General features: G+C 40.7%; 1 protein-coding gene across 2 annotated transcripts in view; it reads left to right on the forward strand.

Annotated features, from left to right (window-relative positions):
- The window catches only part of TMEM150C (transmembrane protein 150C), a 77,704-nt gene extending 58,911 nt beyond the window's left edge, over positions 1 to 18,793 (forward strand). For both annotated transcript variants that reach the window (XM_042936067.1, XM_042936066.1), the window contains exons 2-8: positions 1,253 to 1,342; positions 2,239 to 2,292; positions 2,409 to 2,441; positions 3,379 to 3,446; positions 10,415 to 10,542; positions 13,784 to 13,961; positions 16,499 to 18,793. In XM_042936067.1, coding sequence (XP_042792001.1) covers positions 1,263 to 1,342; positions 2,239 to 2,292; positions 2,409 to 2,441; positions 3,379 to 3,446; positions 10,415 to 10,542; positions 13,784 to 13,961; positions 16,499 to 16,707 — 750 coding nt within the window. In that variant the 5' untranslated portion in view covers positions 1,253 to 1,262 and the 3' untranslated portion in view covers positions 16,708 to 18,793. The remainder of the gene's footprint in view (positions 1 to 1,252; positions 1,343 to 2,238; positions 2,293 to 2,408; positions 2,442 to 3,378; positions 3,447 to 10,414; positions 10,543 to 13,783; positions 13,962 to 16,498) is intronic.
- The last annotated feature ends 227 nt before the right edge of the window (positions 18,794 to 19,020 follow it).

Below are 19,020 nucleotides of genomic sequence, written 5' to 3' on the forward strand. Positions count from 1 at the left end.
AGCAGAATGTCAATACTCGTGAATTGGATTGGATTGGATTAGACTGGATTAAATTGATTGAAAGTGGCTCTAATGTCTTTCAACTCCTAGATTCTGTCATTTATTTAACATCCCTACCCAGATAGCTGTTTAGACTACAGCGTGACTGTTCAAAGGCATATTCTTAGGGTCAGGTGTCTGTCCCCTCACCTGAAAGATCTGCCTTATCAGGTAGGTCAGTTCTGATAACCAAGACCTTTCTGACACCTCATGGCCATCCTCAAGGGAGGGCCATGTTTTTTTCTCTGACCTCAGTATTTGGAAGGTCCAGGGAGTGTCAGCATGCAAAAGCAAATATCAGGGAGGCGCTCAGATATGTGGCAGTGCTGGTTCAAACTTGTAACAATATGTTACAAGTTGTAGATCCCTATAATAATCACCCAAAATAATGAGCAGTGATACCTCTTTAGAGAAACCTATTAATTACATTATTCTTCTGTGTGTCGGGTCTGTGTGCCAGGTCGCTTTCTCATAGACACTCTTAGAGCTTAGCTTCTCTTACTTCATTTTTGTGGGGAATTTTTTTATTCATTTATTTTTGCTTTCAAATATAACATCCAGAATGCCTGGCATCTGCTCTTTTTCCCCACTGTGTTCACTGGAGTTCATTTAAAATTATACACAATGCATTGTTTTCCAGAACATTCATCTTTAGAGTCTTCTGAGATAGTTGCTCAATAACATATCATGAGAAAAGTTCAGATTTGCAAAGCATTTGTCATTTCCTCCTGAACTGCTAATTTATTTAGTAACCATTTGTTTCCAGGACTCTTGTCTGCCAAGCTGTAGGCATATGTACATGCCAGATCCATAGAACCATAAATCTATAAATGTTAATAATAGCACTAAAAGTAGATTGGAATAAGCCTTTGGTACCTAGCCCTTCTGAAATTCCTAACCCAAGCCCTTTTGTCCTTTTTAAAAAACATTGATACTTATATAAGGATAAATGTGTTTGTGAGAAATTTCCCCTTTGTTTCTCAACTAAGGCTCTGGAATATTTAAGCCAATTCTAGAAAACAATCATCCACATTAACTGCTCAAGGGATTTCCACATGAGTAAGTGGCAGTAATTGATTTGGATCATGATTTCATAAAGTACTTTCAGTTTTTATTCATAAATTCTTTTCAGTTAGAGTGAACTTCCTTTCAGTCCTGAACGATTGAGATAAATTTTTGCCTTGGTTATTAATACCTGTTGATTTCATTTCAGTGGTACAGGCATGGATGGGAAGAAATGCAGTGTATGGATGTTTTTACCTCTTGTATTTACTTTGTTTACTTCAGCTGGATTATGGATAGTGTGAGTATTCTCTTCATTCATTATTTAAGGACTTGGGTTGCAATGTAGATAGGAATGTAGTTTTGATGTAGAAACGTGTTTAGAAATACTTTAAAATAATGTTTACTAATTCAACCTTGCTAAAGTCTCCATTTCTCTTCCCTCCTTCAGTTACCCAAAGTAAATAGCTAGAGTGAGTAATAAATAATGCAAAGCAGGTAGTGAAGACTGCTGGTCTTATTTTGTGTTCCTGTGTTCTTTCAGTAACGAACATTCTATAAACTGATGATATGGATTCATTATTTGCAAGATTTGTTCATCATACTAACGTGCCAAAGATTCCACTCACAGTCCAGTTCATAGTCCAGTTATTGTGGGTGACTGGGCTTGGTATGTTTATAAAATGGGTATCATTACATCATAAGTCTTGGCTTATCACAGAACACTCCTACACTTGCTTATTATTTCAAGTACTATTTCACTTCCGGCAGATTATCTTGGTCCCTTGCAGTTCACTAATAGAGGTGAACACATACTCCTGAGAAATTAGAAAATTTGAATTCTAATTGTACTTCAGTTTGCCCAAGGTTATAAGGTCTCATTTCTTTGTTTTCCAGTTTCCAGATTATAATGATTACCATTAATTTGGGGAGTGTTTTAAAAATTAAAGAAATAGTGTTAGTAATCACATTTGGACTTTAAAGAGCTAAGTGATCTATAGGTAAACATAGTAAAAGGTGAAAGAGTCATGTGATCTGAAGAGAAACCAGAGTATAGGTAAACATAGTAAAAGAGATTTTTCCCAGTTAAAAAAAAATGAATATGATTTAATGTGGTTAGTCTAGTCATTCTGGGAAACGAGTCTTTTTTAAAAAAATGTCTTTGTTTTATAAACTTAGGTTGTTTTTTCTTCACAGATACTTTATAGCTGTGGAAGATGACAAAATTTTCCCATTAAATTCAGCTGAAAGGTAAAGTTGATCTCTGGGTAATTGATTATTTATTAATAGACTTAACAAAAATTTTGCCACTGGTGAGGTTAGACTGTGCACTGACTGTACTTTAACTTGTGTTTTTTGTTTTCCAGGAAACCTGGTGTGAAGCACGCACCATATATAAGGTAACTGGATAGCTTTCCTCCGATCTGTTGGATCTTACAGGTTGAGAGAGTGTCTTAGTTTGGGCTACTGTAACAAAGTAGCATAGACTGGGAGGCTTGTCAACAAAAAGTTATTTCTTCCTGCTGTAGACACTGGAGGTCCATCAGGGTACCAGCAGTCAAGTGTCGATGAGGGCCCTCTTCTGGGTTGCAGATGGCCATCTTCTCATCATGTCCTCATGCAGCAGAAGGAGGATGAGACAGTCCTCTGGATTCTCTTTAAAAAAATTTTTTTTTAACATTTATTTATTTTTGAGAGACTGAGAGACAGAGCAACAGAGCATGAGAAGGAGAGGGACAGAGAGAGAGGTAGACATAGAATCGGAAGCAGGCTCCAGGCTCTGAGCTGTCAGCACAGAGCCTGATGTGGGGCTCGAACTCATGAGCTGCGAGATCATGACCTGAGCTGAAGTCGGACACTTAACCGACTGAGCCACCCAGGTGCCCCTGGAATCTGTTTTACAAGGACACTAATCCCGCTGGGAACGGCTTCTACCCTCATGACCTAAGTAACTCCCAAAGGTTCCACCTCCTAATAGTATCACATTGGGAGTTAGGATTTCAACATATGAATTTTTTTTTTTTTTTTTTTTTTTTTTTTTTTTTTATTTATTTTTGGGACAGAGAGAGACAGAGCATGAATGGGGGAGGGGCAGAGAGAGAGGGAAACACAGAATCGGAAACAGGCTCCAGGCTCCGAGCCATCAGCCCAGAGCCTGACGCGGGGCTCGAACTCACGGGCCGCGAGATCGTGACCTGGCTGAAGTCGGACGCTTAACCGACTGCGCCACCCAGGCGCCCCTCAACATATGAATTTTGAAGGGACACACAGACATTCAGTATATTGTAGGTGACAGATTTTAATACAGTAATAATAAAACATGTCATAATTTTTAAGTATTGCAGGTGATGAACCTCCTGCAAGCTGTGTGTTTAGTCAAGTTATGAACATGGCAGCATTCCTAGGTAAGAAAAAAGTAAAGAATGCTTTATATGCTTTGGTACATTTCTTCTTTATTTCTCCCAAACCTATGTCAAAAGCATGGTTAGCTTAGTTGATAATTGGGTATCATGTCAACATGCTGAAGCTGGCTTTTTGTTTTACCTTACATTTCACCATCTTCATTGTTTCAATGTATTCTTGACTTTATTTCTTTTGCCGCATGAAATAATATATTTCACGTGCCATAAAATCCAGCATGAGAAGAATATAATATTGTATAATCCATTTGCATTAAAAAGAATGCCACACTGATTTCTTCACTGGCAAGGATGACAAATGCATAGGCTTTGTGATGAATCTTGATGTGTGTAGATACGGTCTTTAAATCTAAAGGTCAGCATTAACATGGGTGACTCAGTCTCCCGTACACAAATGCATACCAAGATGGCAAATGGAGATGTAGGTTTAAAAAAAAAGGAAGAAACCTTTAGTACTTATGTCTGGTCCCAGTTCCACACCTTTTCTTCAGGGCCCAAGACCATCATTTCATATCCTGTCCCCTTTGTTCTGTGAGTGCTTCCCTGAGGGTCGAGGGAACCAGCCATGCTCTCTGTCCTTGTCCATGTTGACCTTGTATACCATCTCCCCAAGGCCAGTCTCCTCAGTGTCTTTCAAAGCGTCAGCTAACTATCACCATTGGCATGCTGTGGGTGATGGGCCAGTGAAATTTTCAGCAAAAGTTTTCTGGAAATGGTTCTTTTGGATGGTGAGAGTTTCACTCCAAGTAAGAAAGAAAGATGATGTTATTCCTGAGGGAATCATTGGCGTTTGTGGCATCTCTCCCCCAAAAAGTGACCCGTTATTTAATTTATGTAGAACTCCACCCGCAAAGAGTTCCACTCATTCTTAAGATGCTGTTTTTCTTTTTAATTTTTTTAATGTTTATTCATTTTTGAGAGAGAGAGAGACAGAGCATGAGCGAGGGAGGGGGACAGAGAGAGGGAGACACAGAATCCGAAGCAGGTTCCAGACTCTGAGCTGTCAGCACAGAGCCCTGCGCAGAGCTCGAACTCATGAACTGTGAGATCATGACCTGAGCTGAAGTTGGATGCTTAACCGACTGAGCCACCCAAGTGCCCCTTAAGATGCTATTTTTAAATGTTTGCTTTGGGAAACAAAAGTCCTATAGAACCCACTGGAAAATCAAGGGAGATAGTTGGTCCAACATGCAACACAGGCACAATCTTAGTTTAGAAGGCTCAAGACATGAGACACATGGAGAATGTTCCCAGTGAGGCCCAAGAGGCCTCTCTGGAACCTGCAGAGTTCGACGAGAAGCACACTGCAGGGCTTTCCTGCAGTTAATAAGATTCCTCCCTGGACCTAACTCTATTTGGGTCAAAGCCTTTCACCACCCAGGCTTCCCCAAAACATATAGCCCATTTGTCTAAGCAGGAAGTGTCTATCAGGCATGGGCTGCTATGCCACCACTAAGGAGAAGGTTAGATATAACCCTAATGCTGACAGTGCTGAGTCTTTGAAGAAGCTCTTCTCTTCATGCCCTCAATAGGCAGCATTAACAGGATTTTAGCGTTAATAGGATTTTCATGTCCCAGCTATTCCCCAACTCTTCAAAGGGCGGTTCTTACCGCAGCTGGTGCCCATGTGGGCACCAGTGCCTGCCCCAGTCAGGCGAGTTTTGTCTTCACTGCCTTCAGCCTCAGCTACCATGAGCTTTAACACTCACTCTTTTTTTTCTACCCTTGACACCACTTTTCTGAAAAGACCTAATCATACCAAAGCATAAGTGACTGCTGAGGAGATCTCTGCATTTAACAGAACGCAAAGCCCTGAGAGAGGATCTTGAATTGCAGGGTCAGGGACCTTTCCCAGCCAGTCTGCAGTCACACCACACAGGCCTGCAGGTTGGTACCTAGTCATATGGTCTTCCCCACGGGGTGCAATAATACCAGTAATTAATAGCAGTCATTTATATTCCAGGCACAGTGCTAAGTGCTTTGCAAATACTACCTCATCTAATCACGATACACAGGAGACTGTCCTTATTAAAAAGCTGTCACAAGCTGTTTGTCCTCCATTTGGGCTTTAAAGAAACCAATGAACATGTTGGAAGCTACATATTGCTTCCCTCATATTCTTAGGACAAATTGATACTTCCCAGTTGTCTTTAGTGTGTAATCTTAAAAATGTCAATTTGCACGGCTCGCACATTTATCCAGTTATAAAGCTTATGATTAACTAATTGTAAAAGCATTTCCAAAAACGGAGTAATGAAAACAAGTTCCCCTCTTCCAGATGACATTCGTCATCATCTTATTCCCTGGTCCTCCCCTGTTCCAGCAAGAAGCACTTAATAAGCCTTTACTAGCTCTTGCTCTGAGGTATTGCAGTATCCAGGGTTTATTCTTTATTATCTTCCATCATTTGTAGTGCCATCTGGTAGACACAAAACTGATGAAGATTAGTGTGCAGTGGGAGGAAACCAACAATTATTTATTTATCAACTCTGGGAGTGAGGAGGAATCCATTTACGAATGATTCTTGCTCAAAATGGCGGAGGCCTTCCATCTCCCCAGGCCTGTCCCTGCCAGACCTCAGACTATTACTTTAGACGGCATAACTGGCCTTAAGAAACAACCTGGACTGCCTATAAATCATTGCTTTTTTGGCAGCCGTATGGATTATAATTTACAGTCTACAAATGAGCCAGTGTAGCATTTATTAAAATCAGTTAGCAAAGATCTTCTGTCTTTTTGATGTACTAATCAAAGATCAAACTCAATTGTTTTCTCTACGCAATTAGTTTTGCACTTTGTCCTGAATCCACGCTTTCGATCTCTCCTGGGGAGAAAAGAGACCTGAGACAAATTTCTTGAAAAGAATATTCTTTTCTGCCAGGGAGAGGTTGTGAGGATGAAGCCGAGAGCTGAATGATTTCGGTCACCCAACAGCAGCTGTTCCCCCTCCTTCAGCCGAAGCACATTGATTCCCGTGTTCTATTGCGGTCATAAATAGGAATTATTGATGCATAAACAATAAAACTAAACAAATCAGAAAAGAATTTGGCCAGGCACCAGTTTAGAACTGCAATGAAGAGCTGCTATTTTGAGTTTGAACTTTAAAAGCCCAACAAAGGGCGCCTGGCTGGCTCAGTTGGTGAATCATGCAATTCTCGATCTCAGGGTAGTGAGTTCAAGCCCCACATTGGGTGTGGAGCCAAATAAATAAATAAATAAATAAATAAATAAATAAATAAATAAAACCCAGTTAGCCTCAAAAGAAAAAGGTTAGTAAAGAAAATAAGCAATTATTCTACTATCTTTGTTTTTTAAAAATAGATAAACAGGGGACACATACAGCAAAGGACTGTTCTAAATACCATAAACAACAGAAAGGTGGGTTTTAAAAATCTTTTCTGGGGCACCTAGGTGGCTCATTCAATTGAGCGTCAGACTTGATTTCGGCTCAGGTCATGATCTCACGGTTTGTGAGTTCAGGCCCCACGTCTGGCTCTGCACCAATGGTGTAGAGCCTGCTTGGGATTCCCTGCCTCTCTGCCCCTCCCCTGCTAGTGTTCTGTCTCTCTCAAGGTAAAAAAATAAAAACTAAAAAACTTTAAAAATTTTTAAAAATCTTTTCTAAAACTATTCATGAAATCTAAAATGTTTAATGAAACTAAAAGATGTATCTTCTGATTAGAACATCAATGTAGTTAAAAAAAAAAAGTCATCATATATAAAGACGGCTTTGAAATCACCCCACTGCCAACAAGTCTTTTTCAAGGGTGTATAAATCACTACTTGGTTGAAAAAAAGACTTTGTAACCAATAATCTGAATCTGCCTCCATTAAACCTGTTAATAAAACTGTTAAAGGACCAGAATCTTACTAATTCCAGCACCTTAAACCTTCACCTAGAATCTTTTTTTTTGTTTGTTTTTTTTTAATGTAACCCTCTATGCCCTTCATAGAGTTGGAACTCACAATCCTGAGGTCAAGAGTCATATGCTGTCCTGACGGAGCCACCCAGGCACCCACAGAATCTATTTTTAAAGGAAATTTTGCCTAGTCCAAGGTGATTAATAATGGGGTTAATAGGTAAAGAGGGCAGAGTGTGGTGTTGGGACTGTTGTTCTGGAAGTTAAGAGGGTTGACTCAAATTCATGTCTCCGAGTAGGTTTCTGTTTCCTGCTTAATTTCATCATCTGTTCATGATAAAATGATTTATCATCATATTACAAATGGGAAGGCTACCAGTGCTGGGACCAGAAGATGATACATGTCCTGTGTTTCCTGGGCAGAAATGACTAACAGAGAATGGCCTGACCCTCATCATCTGGGCACAGTGGACCAAATTGCCTGGATGGGTCGACATGAAGAGCCTTCTGTGTCTGCTTCAGCCATGTTTTAGGGCTTAAGCCAAATTCTAGTACAATCCTATCCCCCCAGACTGAATGACATCAAGATGGTTGCCAGAGCAAAACTTTTCACTAGTCATTTTTAAAAGAAATGAAATGTGCCGCCTTGGTATTTTGTCATTAGGCCCTAATATCCATACACAATTAATAGCAAGTGTCTCCCATGTGCCCTGTGTTGAGGCTTCTGGTCTTAATCTAGTGACCTCTTTATCTGATGATCACTTTGTGTCAGAGGGCTTACATGGAATTTCTCCTCTCCTTACTTCCTCCTCCTATTCCCATCCTCAAAAGTAGCAAGACGTTGTGCTGATTTTTTTCATCCTCTAGGATACTTGTCACTATTAATAGACTTCAGATATAACTTCTAACTAGGTCACTCAAACCATTAGGGTTGGACTATTGTCAACTCAAGTGTATCATTTACTAATTCTATGACCACTAGTGGGAATTAGATAAAATGTGAATATACTAAAAGCTAAATCAGAGCTGAACAATTTGACATTTAATAAATTATGGTTTATTGTTATTTTGTTTCTAAAATCCAAGTATTTTTTTGAATGTTTATTTATTTATTTTGAGAGAGAAAGAGTGAGCAGGACAGGGGCAGAGAGACAGGGAGAGAAAATCCCAAGCAGGTACCATGCTGTCAGCACAGAGCCTGATGCAGGGCTCTGTCTCATGAACCAAGAGATCATGACCTGAGCTGAAATCAAGAGTCAGATGCTTAACTAACTGAGCCACCCAGGCACCCCTCTAAAATCCAAATATTAACCAAGTTGCATACCACTCTTTGATCGAGGTACCTGGAACTGAAAATCAACTTGCTGAGCTTAACTTTGTAGCTTGAAGCTATGAAATTCAGTAAATTTAGGAAATGCAAATTTATGGATGGGTTTTCTTTATTAATGACTATTAATAAGGGCCTATAATGAAGATAAAACATTTAGCAAATAATTACTTACTTAATTGCTGTATCAATAGGGTAATTCTTGGATTTCTAAATGTCTTCCCTGCTAAACTTTAATGTCAAAATAAATTGCCTTAGGAAGTAGTAAGTTCGTTTCCTTATATGTAGATATAATTTATATTAACTGCAAGTATTTTTTGTCTTGTTTGTAGACTAACCTCTCCCAGCACTTTGTACAAACATGAAAGTATCTCTGCACTAAGCAATTAATAAGAGGGGATTCTTACATTAGTGGCTTGAGTATGGGCTGCCCTCAGGGTTACTATTAGAAGTCAGGCTTGAAATTTAGGTAACTTCCTTCATTCTCTCTCAGATTCCCTCATAACAATATGCTTCAAAAGACGGGGTGGTCTTTTTAAATGAGTAATTAATATCATAGAAGAATTGAGCTTTATTAGTATAATCAGTGTGATTTTTAGTACATACCAAACTCCCAAATTGGCCATGTTAAAATTCAGATTTCATAATTTGGTTACTGTAACTGCTCTAATTTAGGTCAACTATCTTTGTCCTTTGACAATGGATACCTCCGGTAGAATTAGAGGGAAGAAGGGATAAAGCAGTAATGAAGGGAGCTGTACACTTGCCTTGTCTTCCTTCCTGTCCCCGAGAATGATTTCTGGTGCAGGGACCAGCAGGTTTGTCTAGAGGTGGAACCGTGTCTTCTTTCCTCTGCTTTCCTGCCATGTCTGTTCTGACACGGTTAAACTTAAGGGTGGTTGAATTAGTGAATTCTCGTGCCAGCTGTCTTTATCCCTGTCTTATTTGTTGTGTCAGGCCTCTGCGATGTTCTCCTAAGCCAGTGTGTCCTGTACTGACCTGGTGTTGAAAACCCCGAGGACAACGCTAATAGCAGCTTGTCACCCTTGCACCGCCCGATAACATAAGCCCCAGCTGCTTCAGCCCCTCTCTCCTTCCCTCTTGTTAGGCATGATAAAACAGCCAAATAATCATAAGCATTGCATGAAAAATTTCTTTTAAAAATTGCCTGTCGGGGCGCCTGGGTGGCTCAGTCAGTTGAGTGTCTGACTTTGGCTCAGGTCATGATCTCACGGTTCGTGGGTTCGAGCCCCGCGTCGGGCTCTGTGCAGACAGCTCAGAGCCTGGAGCCTGCTTCGGATTCTGGGTCTCCCTCTCTCTCTAGCCCTTCCCCACTCATGCTCTGTCTCTCTCTGTCTCTCAAAAATGAATAAAGTTTAAAAAAAATTTTTTTTAATTGGCTGTCACTTCAGAGACTTAAAAATGTACCTTGACGAGGGGCACCCGGGTGACTCAAGAGTCAAATCCGACTCTTGGTTTTGGTTCAGGTCATGATCTCACAGTTGGTGGGATCGAGCTCCACGTCAGGCTCTGCACAGAGTGTGGAGCCTGCTGGGGATTCTCTGCCGTCTCTCTGCCCCTCCCCTGCTCGTGCTTTTTCTCTCTCTCAAACTAAATAAATAAACATCTTAAAAAATAAATACAAAATAAAAATGCACCATGACAAAAACTTTAATCTTGCACGTTGTGGCTTTAGAAGAACTCTGCCTCACAGTCTGGCTGTATGACTGAGATTTTTAAACTTTAACATTTTGTTTTGTCCCCAGCACTTGTGGTAGCTGTTCTGCGCTTCATACAACTGAAACCAAAGGTTTTAAATCCATGGCTGAATATTAGTGGATTGGTGGCGCTGTGTCTGGCTTCCTTTGGAATGACCTTACTTGGTAATTTTCAGGTACTTTCTTTGGCCTTCTTCGCCTCTTTCTTACCCTTCACCTGTATGGGTATCATAGCCGCGGATTCTGCACAGATCTTTTCAAAAGTGCTAACGGTGGTTCCTGATAAGCACAGGTTCTCCAGCAGTCAGCCCTTCTGGTGTTCAGCCTGGCCTGCCTACATTCGAATTGCGTGTGTGAGGGTGCTTGCCGCATGGCTACGGGAAAAGGAGCTACAAAAATAGCTGTGCAGGGGCACCTGGGTGGCTCAGTTGGTTGGGCTTCCGACTTCGGCTCAGGTCGTGATCTCGGGGTTTGTGGGTTCAAGCCCCCCGCCTCGGGTTCTGTGCTGACAGCTCGGAGCCTGGAGCCTGCTTTGCATTTTGTGTCTCCCTCTCTCTCTGCCCCTCCCCCACTCGCACTCAGTCTCTCTGTCTCTCTCTCAAAAATAAACATTTAAAAAAATTTTTAAATAGCTGTGTATTTTATACAAAGGATTTCAAAGCGCTTTATGCTTTTTTTCATAACAAATTGTCTCCTAATGTAACTTTCTAGAAAACTAATAGGATCATTGCCTTTCTAAAATTAAACACTGAACATCCTTTTTGGATGAAAGCTTGCATTTCATATTAGCAAGCTCGTGTGGGAATCAAGTTTGAAAACCCAGAATTTTGGGATGTCTGGGTGGCTCAGTCGGTTGAGCTTCTGACTTCAGCTCAGGTCATGATCTTGCAGTTTGTGGCTTTGAGCCTCACGTCGGGCTCTGTGTTGACAGATCAGAGCCTGGAGCCTGCTTTGGATTCTGTGTCTCCCTTTCTCTCTGCCCCTCCCCTGCTTGTGCTCTCTCTGCCTCTGTCTCTCTCTCTCTCTCTCTCTCTCTCTCTCTCTCTGTTTCAAAATACATAAACTTTAAAAAATTAAAAAAAAAAAAGAAAGCCTAGAATTTCTCTAGAACATCTATGACTTGTGTAAAGACACACTAACTCTTCTTCCCAGAAAGTTAGAAGCCCAAGGTCACTACATTTAAGAATAATTTCCCTTGCCAATACCATTATCCAACTCTTGACTCGAATGACTCCACTTGTGAGATAGACAACCAACTGGAAGAGTACTTGTCTGGTTTCCCTGCCTGCATTCTCTTCCCAAAGTCCTCCAGCCTGTGCTTTATACTGTGGTTAGAAACCTCTTCCCTGCAGTCAAACATGAATCCTGACACTTCTCTCCCTGTCTGTGGAGTGAAATCCAGATGGCACAGGCATTCAAGAAAATATGCTAGTGGATTTTCTAAGACTGTCTCTTGTTCGAACCCTCAGTCCTGATAATTGATTAAACCAGGAAAGCTCATTCCCCAGCACTTCTCCTGGCACACAGTAGCAACTGAATGAGTATTTTTGAATTGATGGCTTCTTTGACAGGCCATCCCACTCGTTCTGTTCTAGGTCTCATCCCATATCAAGCCAGACTGACTGAGCTATTGCTCTGCTCTGTGCTGCCGGTTCTGGATGTTGTAAATTGCTCACTATCCATTCTCTCAACCAGGGCTTGGATGGAAGTTACTGAGTAGACATTTTGTTCTTTCCTAAAGTCCAGAAACTTGAAGTGTTTTGGTGAACCACAGATGCTCAACACCACTTTTGAAGAACACTTTCTAGAATATCTACAGAGAATACATAGGAAACCACAAGTTAGTTGCTTGTGAAGAAGCCAGGTGGCTAGTCTATGGTGTAGACAGACTTTTCCATCCATACTCTTTTTATAATTGTTTAAAGTTTGAACCATGTAATTATATTATCTATTTTTAAAATCAAGTTTAAACTAATAAATGAATAGACTGTGTATAGTGTGGACAACCAATTTCCTAAAAGTAAAATTTAATTTGAGGAATCGTTATTTAAAATGAGTTTTGAAAATACGCCTTCCGAATAAGAAAGAAAAAAAGAAGAGGAAAAAAAGAAGAGGAAAAAATACTACAAAGAAGAGGAAAAAATACTACAGCCAAAAACAATAGAAAAAGTTGTCAAAGGAAAGCAATATTGACTTGAGGCAACCATTATTCCCAGCAATGTCAAACAATAAAACATCTGAAGGCAATGGCAATTCAAAACAATATTTTACCATGTTGTAAGAACCATCTCTTCAACTATAGATTTTATTTTCCCACATGTAATTAAAAATATATATATAAAACAAGGTGCCTGAGTGGCTCAGTCAGTTAAATGTTTGTCTCTTAAATTCAGCGCAGGTCATGATCTCAGGGTCATGAGTTCAAGCCCAGCATTGAAAAAAATATACAGATGATAGATAGAGAGATAGATTATATAGATATAGATCATTGCTAAAAGTGTTTTAAGTGACCAGTATATTTTTTAGTGTTTATTTATTTTTGAGAGAAAGAGAGAGAGAGCAAACGGAGAGAGGGAGACAGAGGAGCTGAAGCAGGCTCCAGCCTGAGCTGTCAGCACAGAGCCCGATGCAGGGCTCAAACCCGAGAACCATGAGATCATGACCTGAGCTGAAGTCAGGTCTTAACTGAGCCACCCAGGCACCCCAGTGACCAACATATTTTTTTAAATCAGTAGGTAATGGAAAGTTTACATTTTTAACCTTCAAATGAAATAACCCGAATGGGTCTCCTTTAACCTATTAATTCTATAAAAGCCTTGACCAGGAATCGTCAAACACTAATGTCGTTTAATGGGTCTACAAATATGGCAAAAGCTATTAGGTGGCAATTTTCTTATAAGAGGAAAATAAAACAAAATCCCATTAACAATGAATTGATCACATTATGTAGGAATAAATGTTATTAGCTGTCTATGACAGTAAAATCTTGACCTTCTTAGAATTGGTTCTCTTCAATCATTAAATACACAGCCAGATCCCAAGTCTCATTTCTTAGTCTGGAAAACAAAGTTTGCAGTGTATGTTTGTAGAAACTGACATTTCTCTTTTTTGTCTAACTCTCCTGCTTTTTTCTTTGACTTCTCCACGCTTTTCTGGAAATTAAATTCAAGGAATAGATTACCACTGCCTGAGTGGTTATTCTAAACAAATGTTTTGAGGTTTGGAAGTACTGTTTATCTCCCTTTCCCCCTCAGAGTTCAAACCATTTGAGAACAAACACAAAGAGCCAGCAGAGATGAAGGATTCTACTCTTTCCAAAACCTATCATCCCGTTATGGAGATATCACTTTACCTATTTTTTCTCCCATCACGTCTTTTCTAAATGGGCCTCCTTGTCATTATCTGTTCATCCCTTAGCTCACGAATGATGAAGAAATCCATAATGTTGGAACTTCCTTGACCTTTGGATTTGGCACATTGACCTGCTGGATCCAGGCTGCATTGACACTCAAAGTCAACATCAAGAATGAAGGGCGGAAAGTTGGGATTCCACGAGTTATTCTCTCAGCATCTATCACTCTGTGTGTGGTCCTCTGTATCCTTTGAATGTGAAAAGATTCTTTGGTAGGGAGATTAAAACACACATATGTAGATGAGAAAACTGCCATTTCCAATTAGTTAGCATGTACTGTCAGATTATCTCAAAATCTCAGACAAAATAGATAAGTAAATGGATATAAAAACAAAAACTCTCAGACCTGAAGCGATAGAGAACTAAAACTAAAACCAAGCTCTGCCTTCTCAAAATTGTTTCTATCTGTAGGAATAGTGTCATGCATCCTCCTTGTCATTAGTGATGGAAAAGATTTCCTGTCTGAAAAACACAGAATCCGTAATGGAAATTGTGATTTTTTTTCCCCTTCCATCTTAAAAAAAGTTAATTTATGACTTTATTAATGGCCCTTTTATTTCATTTAATTTAATTTGTGAAGGAGAAAGTGTCAGGCCTCTGATCTCACACTCTGGAATTCAGCTTACCCATTAAGTAACAAGGAGAGAAACCAGAAAAAGGCAGAGGAGAGCGCTTCTGCTTAACCCCAAACAGATCCCAGAGACACTAGTCCTGGAGGGAGCTCAGTGACCCCACCTACTGGTAACATGGCCCAATAGAAGCTGGCCAATTCCAGTGCAACCAGTCAGATCAGCCGATCATTCCGCTGGGAGGCATGATCTCAAGTGTTCACTCCAATAGGGTCTCCTCAGGAAACCAGAGAGGAAGGGAATAAGGTTCCTAGGTGGTAGAATGTGTAGCTAACCCAATTACACATCTTCGGTCAAGTAATAGCCAACATTATTGGGCACTTATAATGTGCTAGGCATTGTTCTAAGCACATTAATACATTAAATGTATCAACCCTTTTAATCCTCATTTAACAAGTATGATAGTAAGAACAGAGATTAATTTATCCAAGATCACACTCTGTATGCAGTGATCTTGACTTAAACTCAGGCACAGTTCTTGAACTCAACCCCAAACCCTCTTGCCTTAGGGAAAGTGGCTTTAAAATATGAAAATATTTATTGTTCAGAGACATCCTGTAGTTACTGGAGTATTGGGGATCTTTATTTCTTCTTCCCTCACTAACTGCCAAACATTTAATTGTTTGTTTGTTTTCAAGTTCTTCAGCACATTAGAGAACATTTAAGGGCTGGAAAATCAAGCCAAAAATCTTGCTGACTGCTAGGCACGTGATGAAATATTTTATGAGTAAAAAGGTCAGAATTCTGCCAGGGTGAGATTTGAAGATCTATCCTTTCCTCATTAAGTAATAATATTGCTTTGCCAGTACTTTGAGCCCTCAGTGGGAAGAGAATGTACAGACTTTAAATTATTTTGAGTTTTCAGCTTATACCAAACAATTCTGATCCATGTTGTTTCTGAACATTTGGAACCCTGTCTAGGTTCCCAGGTGAATGGATCCAGGCCTCGTCAGGAGAGCAAAGTTTGGCTGAAGTAGTTTCACCATATTCTTTTGCTCTCTGAAAATTTCCCAAGATTTTAAGTCTGGAGATAGCACTAATTCTAAGGGAGCATTTCTGATTTTTCTTTAAAAATGTATTTAGTCTTTGGCCTCTTGGCTTTTCGCTGAAGCATGCTTTGAAACATTTTCCTTCCTAGCTCCAACCTCATGTATGCTGTGTGTGTGTGTGTGTGTGTGTGTGTGTGTGTGTGTGTATACACTCCATATATATTCAGGCATAGGAGTCTCCTTTGTTTTAATAGTGAAAACGAGACAGAAGAGGAAAAGGAGCCACTTACACATTAGTAGCACTGCAGAGATAAAGCTTATATGTAGGTAATTGGTGATTTGATATGTTCAAAATTATTTCTGCAGGTAAAAGGATGACTATAAAGCCATAGTCATTTGCAGTGATTTTTTTTAAAACGAGAAGTTTATTTTTCTGGCCAACTAATTTCTTTGGAATTTTAATCCTCTTGCTAATCTCACAGTTTAGAAGGTAGCTGTAGAGTTGAATGCCTGGCCTGGCAGCCAGAGTCCTTGTATTTGAATCCCAGCTCTCCCAGTGACCTCAGGCAAGTTACTTAACCATTTGGCCTCAGTTTCCCTATTTTTTTAAAAATTTTTTTAATGTTTATTTATTTTTGAGACAGACAGAGACAGAGCATGAGCAGGGGAGGGGCAGAGAGAGAGGGAGACACAGAATCTGAAACAGGCTCCAGGCTCTGAGCTGTCAGCACAGAGCCCGACGCGGGGCTCGAACTCACAGACCATGAGATCATGACCTGGGCCGAAGTCGGACGCCTAACTGACTGAGCCACCCAGGCGCCCCTGTTCCCCTATTTTTAAATGAGCTGATAACAATAGGATTGTTGTGAGGATTAAGTTAGATTTTCTGTGAAAGCACCTAGAAGCACGTCTGGCACAAACGAAGAGCTCAGCAATGTTATTTTGTATTATTCATGCAAGTGTTGCGTTCAGGAAGCCGTCAAGCTGTTTTGCTGATGAGGAGGGGGAGAGTAAGACTTTTCTTGTAACCTGTCCTTGACCAGAAAAGAGCCCAGTTTGAATGTGGCTTATGGGGGTACTTTCCTTGACTGCTCCTCCCCAGATTTCATCCTCATGGCTCAAGGCATCCACATGTATGCAGCCAGGGTCCAGTGGGGTCTGGTCATGTGCTTCCTGTCTTATTTTGGCACCTTTGCTGTAGAGTTCCGGCATTACCGCTATGAGATTGTTTGTTCTGAATACCAGGAGAATTTCCTGAGCTTCTCAGAAAGCCTGTCCGAAGCCTCTGAATATCAAACCGACCAGGTGTAACCCACCAGTTTTTCCTTGCCAGAGAGGTGGGTGTGGTGGAGGGAGGGGCCAGCAGGATACACCCGCAGGACTTGGTACAGAGCCTCATAACACATTTTACACACACACACACACACACACACACACACACGTTCTTGGCCACATTTGCCAAATGAGCTTTTCAGGGCAAGTTGTTTCTTTAACGAAAAAGCACAAGCCCTTATGTGTCGAAATACACGCTGTTACACTGAAAATATATGCACGACAGAGCAAGAAGCTTGTGCATGATCACTTCTCTTTTCCCTCTCTCTCCCAGTTCTCCCTGCTCTTCTCATTCTCTTCACACATTTCAGGCATCGTGTTCCCCCTACCACAGGGTAGGGCAGGCCAAATGTAACATGGGAATAATGCCAACTCCCAAAGTTGCCTTCAGATCCAAAGGGCTTGGAACCAGCTCATGAGGAAGTTCTGCATCTGGCACTTGAATGGATTGAGTATCATCTAATTGGATGGAAACTGTACAGAGACGTGACCCCGTGTAACCTGTTGAATGGCATGGGGTCAAGAACTTCCCCACGAAAACTCCCTTCATCATCGTTCGGTGGTTGGCTGTGCAGAGTCAATGAAAGGAATAGGCTGCAAGCCCACTACCATGATTTGGACTTTATTGTGACTGAGAAATATTTCCAAATGTGAATATTTGTAGGGACATGGTCTGCCAGGCACAGAACAAGATGGGGGCAGCGAGGGCATGGTTTTGTTTTTGCTTCCATAGTATGCTAGGCACAGCTTTTGTTTTATATTTCATGGTTTGCCTTCTTTTTTTCTTTAAGTAACTACCATGGGTCTCTCAAGGCCTCGTGGACAGAGAAGATGTAGGCCAAATGCAAGAGCTGAACTTGTTTCAGGTTAACCATGATGAAAGGAAAAAAAAAAAGGTCACCTGCAGGCTTACTTCGCTGCTTTTATGTTTGAAGCTAAGAAAATGTTCACAGAAAAGCACAAAGAAATATTTGTGGAGGTAATAAAAAGAGCTCCTGCTGGACATTATAAAAAGAGTCTTAGAACACTTGTTACAAGTCAAGATCAAGGAAGAGCTTAATATGTATCTATAGCTACGATTTAGTGTTTTGGTTGGGGGTGGGGGAGTTAAGGGCTTTTTCATACTCGGAATTTGTAGAAACCAATTAAAAGATTACCCTTCCCACCCCCCCCCCCCCCAAACAGACTGGCATAGCTGATGCTCTACTGCCCAGCACACCTGCTTTCTACCTGCTAAGAGTTTAGAACGCAGACCGTAGGCCTGGGCTTCATAAAGAGCAGAATTCTTCGTTCAAAATGTCTTGGAATGGGCCAAGTTGGCGGACCCTGTGTGAGTGCGCTTTGTTTCAAGAAGTCCCCACATTTACTTCACCGGGGGCTGGAATCTCGTGGAATATAATGTGAAAAAAACAAAACAAAACAAAACTGTTTTTTAATTCAACCCGAACTCAGATTCTTGAGGAAGGGGTCCATGACTCTGCATCTCTGTAATGTCTCTCTGCCTCCTAGCCCTGTGCCTAGCACATATAGGTGCTCAGCAAACGTCTGTTCAGTAGAATGACTGGTCATTCAAGCGTAGGAAAAAGGAGTAGCCGAGAAAGATTCAAAGATGAAAGAACAGATGGCTGCCTCAAGCGAGACAGGAGTGGAAGAAATCCTCGAGAAGGGGCAGGTGGGGGTGAGAATACCTACAAGAGATGGGTAACACGTGAGGAAAAGAATCAAGCAGAGAGCATCCTCCTGGGAAAAAGGCATCTTACTGTAAATAGTCCAAGGTGACATTTATTATTTTGGAATACTGCTTTTGGGTTTGTTTTTTTTTCATTTTTGTATCTTAAAGATTTTACCAGAAAACAAAGATTTCTGAAGTTTTCTTTCACTCTACACAATCCAAATTAAACAGCTTTTGGTGATGCACTGTACACTTTCTTAAGAGTATATCTAATAGCACATTTTAGCAGAATCAAGCAGTGACTGGCATTATTCATCGGGATCTGACCACTAAATAAAATTCTTTTATGCAGAAGTATGATTTGTCTCGTACACCAGCATTTCTTCTGTAATGCCGAAGCATGCGTAAACTCCATCAGACAAGTCTGTTGACAATATACTTCAGTGTTACGTTGGTAGCCTATTTCTAAGGTGTTTTCCAACACCAAAAATCAATTCTCTGATTCTTTGGACATCAACTGGATGTCCTACAGTTCAGTTCAATTCTGATACAACCCAGGGTTATTGTTAGACCCTTCAGGTTTAAGGGCTCCGTTCCCCAAGACTGCCCTCACTCACTTC

The sequence above is a fragment of the Panthera leo genome, chromosome B1 (genome assembly GCF_018350215.1).
Source record: "Panthera leo isolate Ple1 chromosome B1, P.leo_Ple1_pat1.1, whole genome shotgun sequence".
NCBI lineage: Eukaryota > Metazoa > Chordata > Mammalia > Carnivora > Felidae > Panthera > Panthera leo.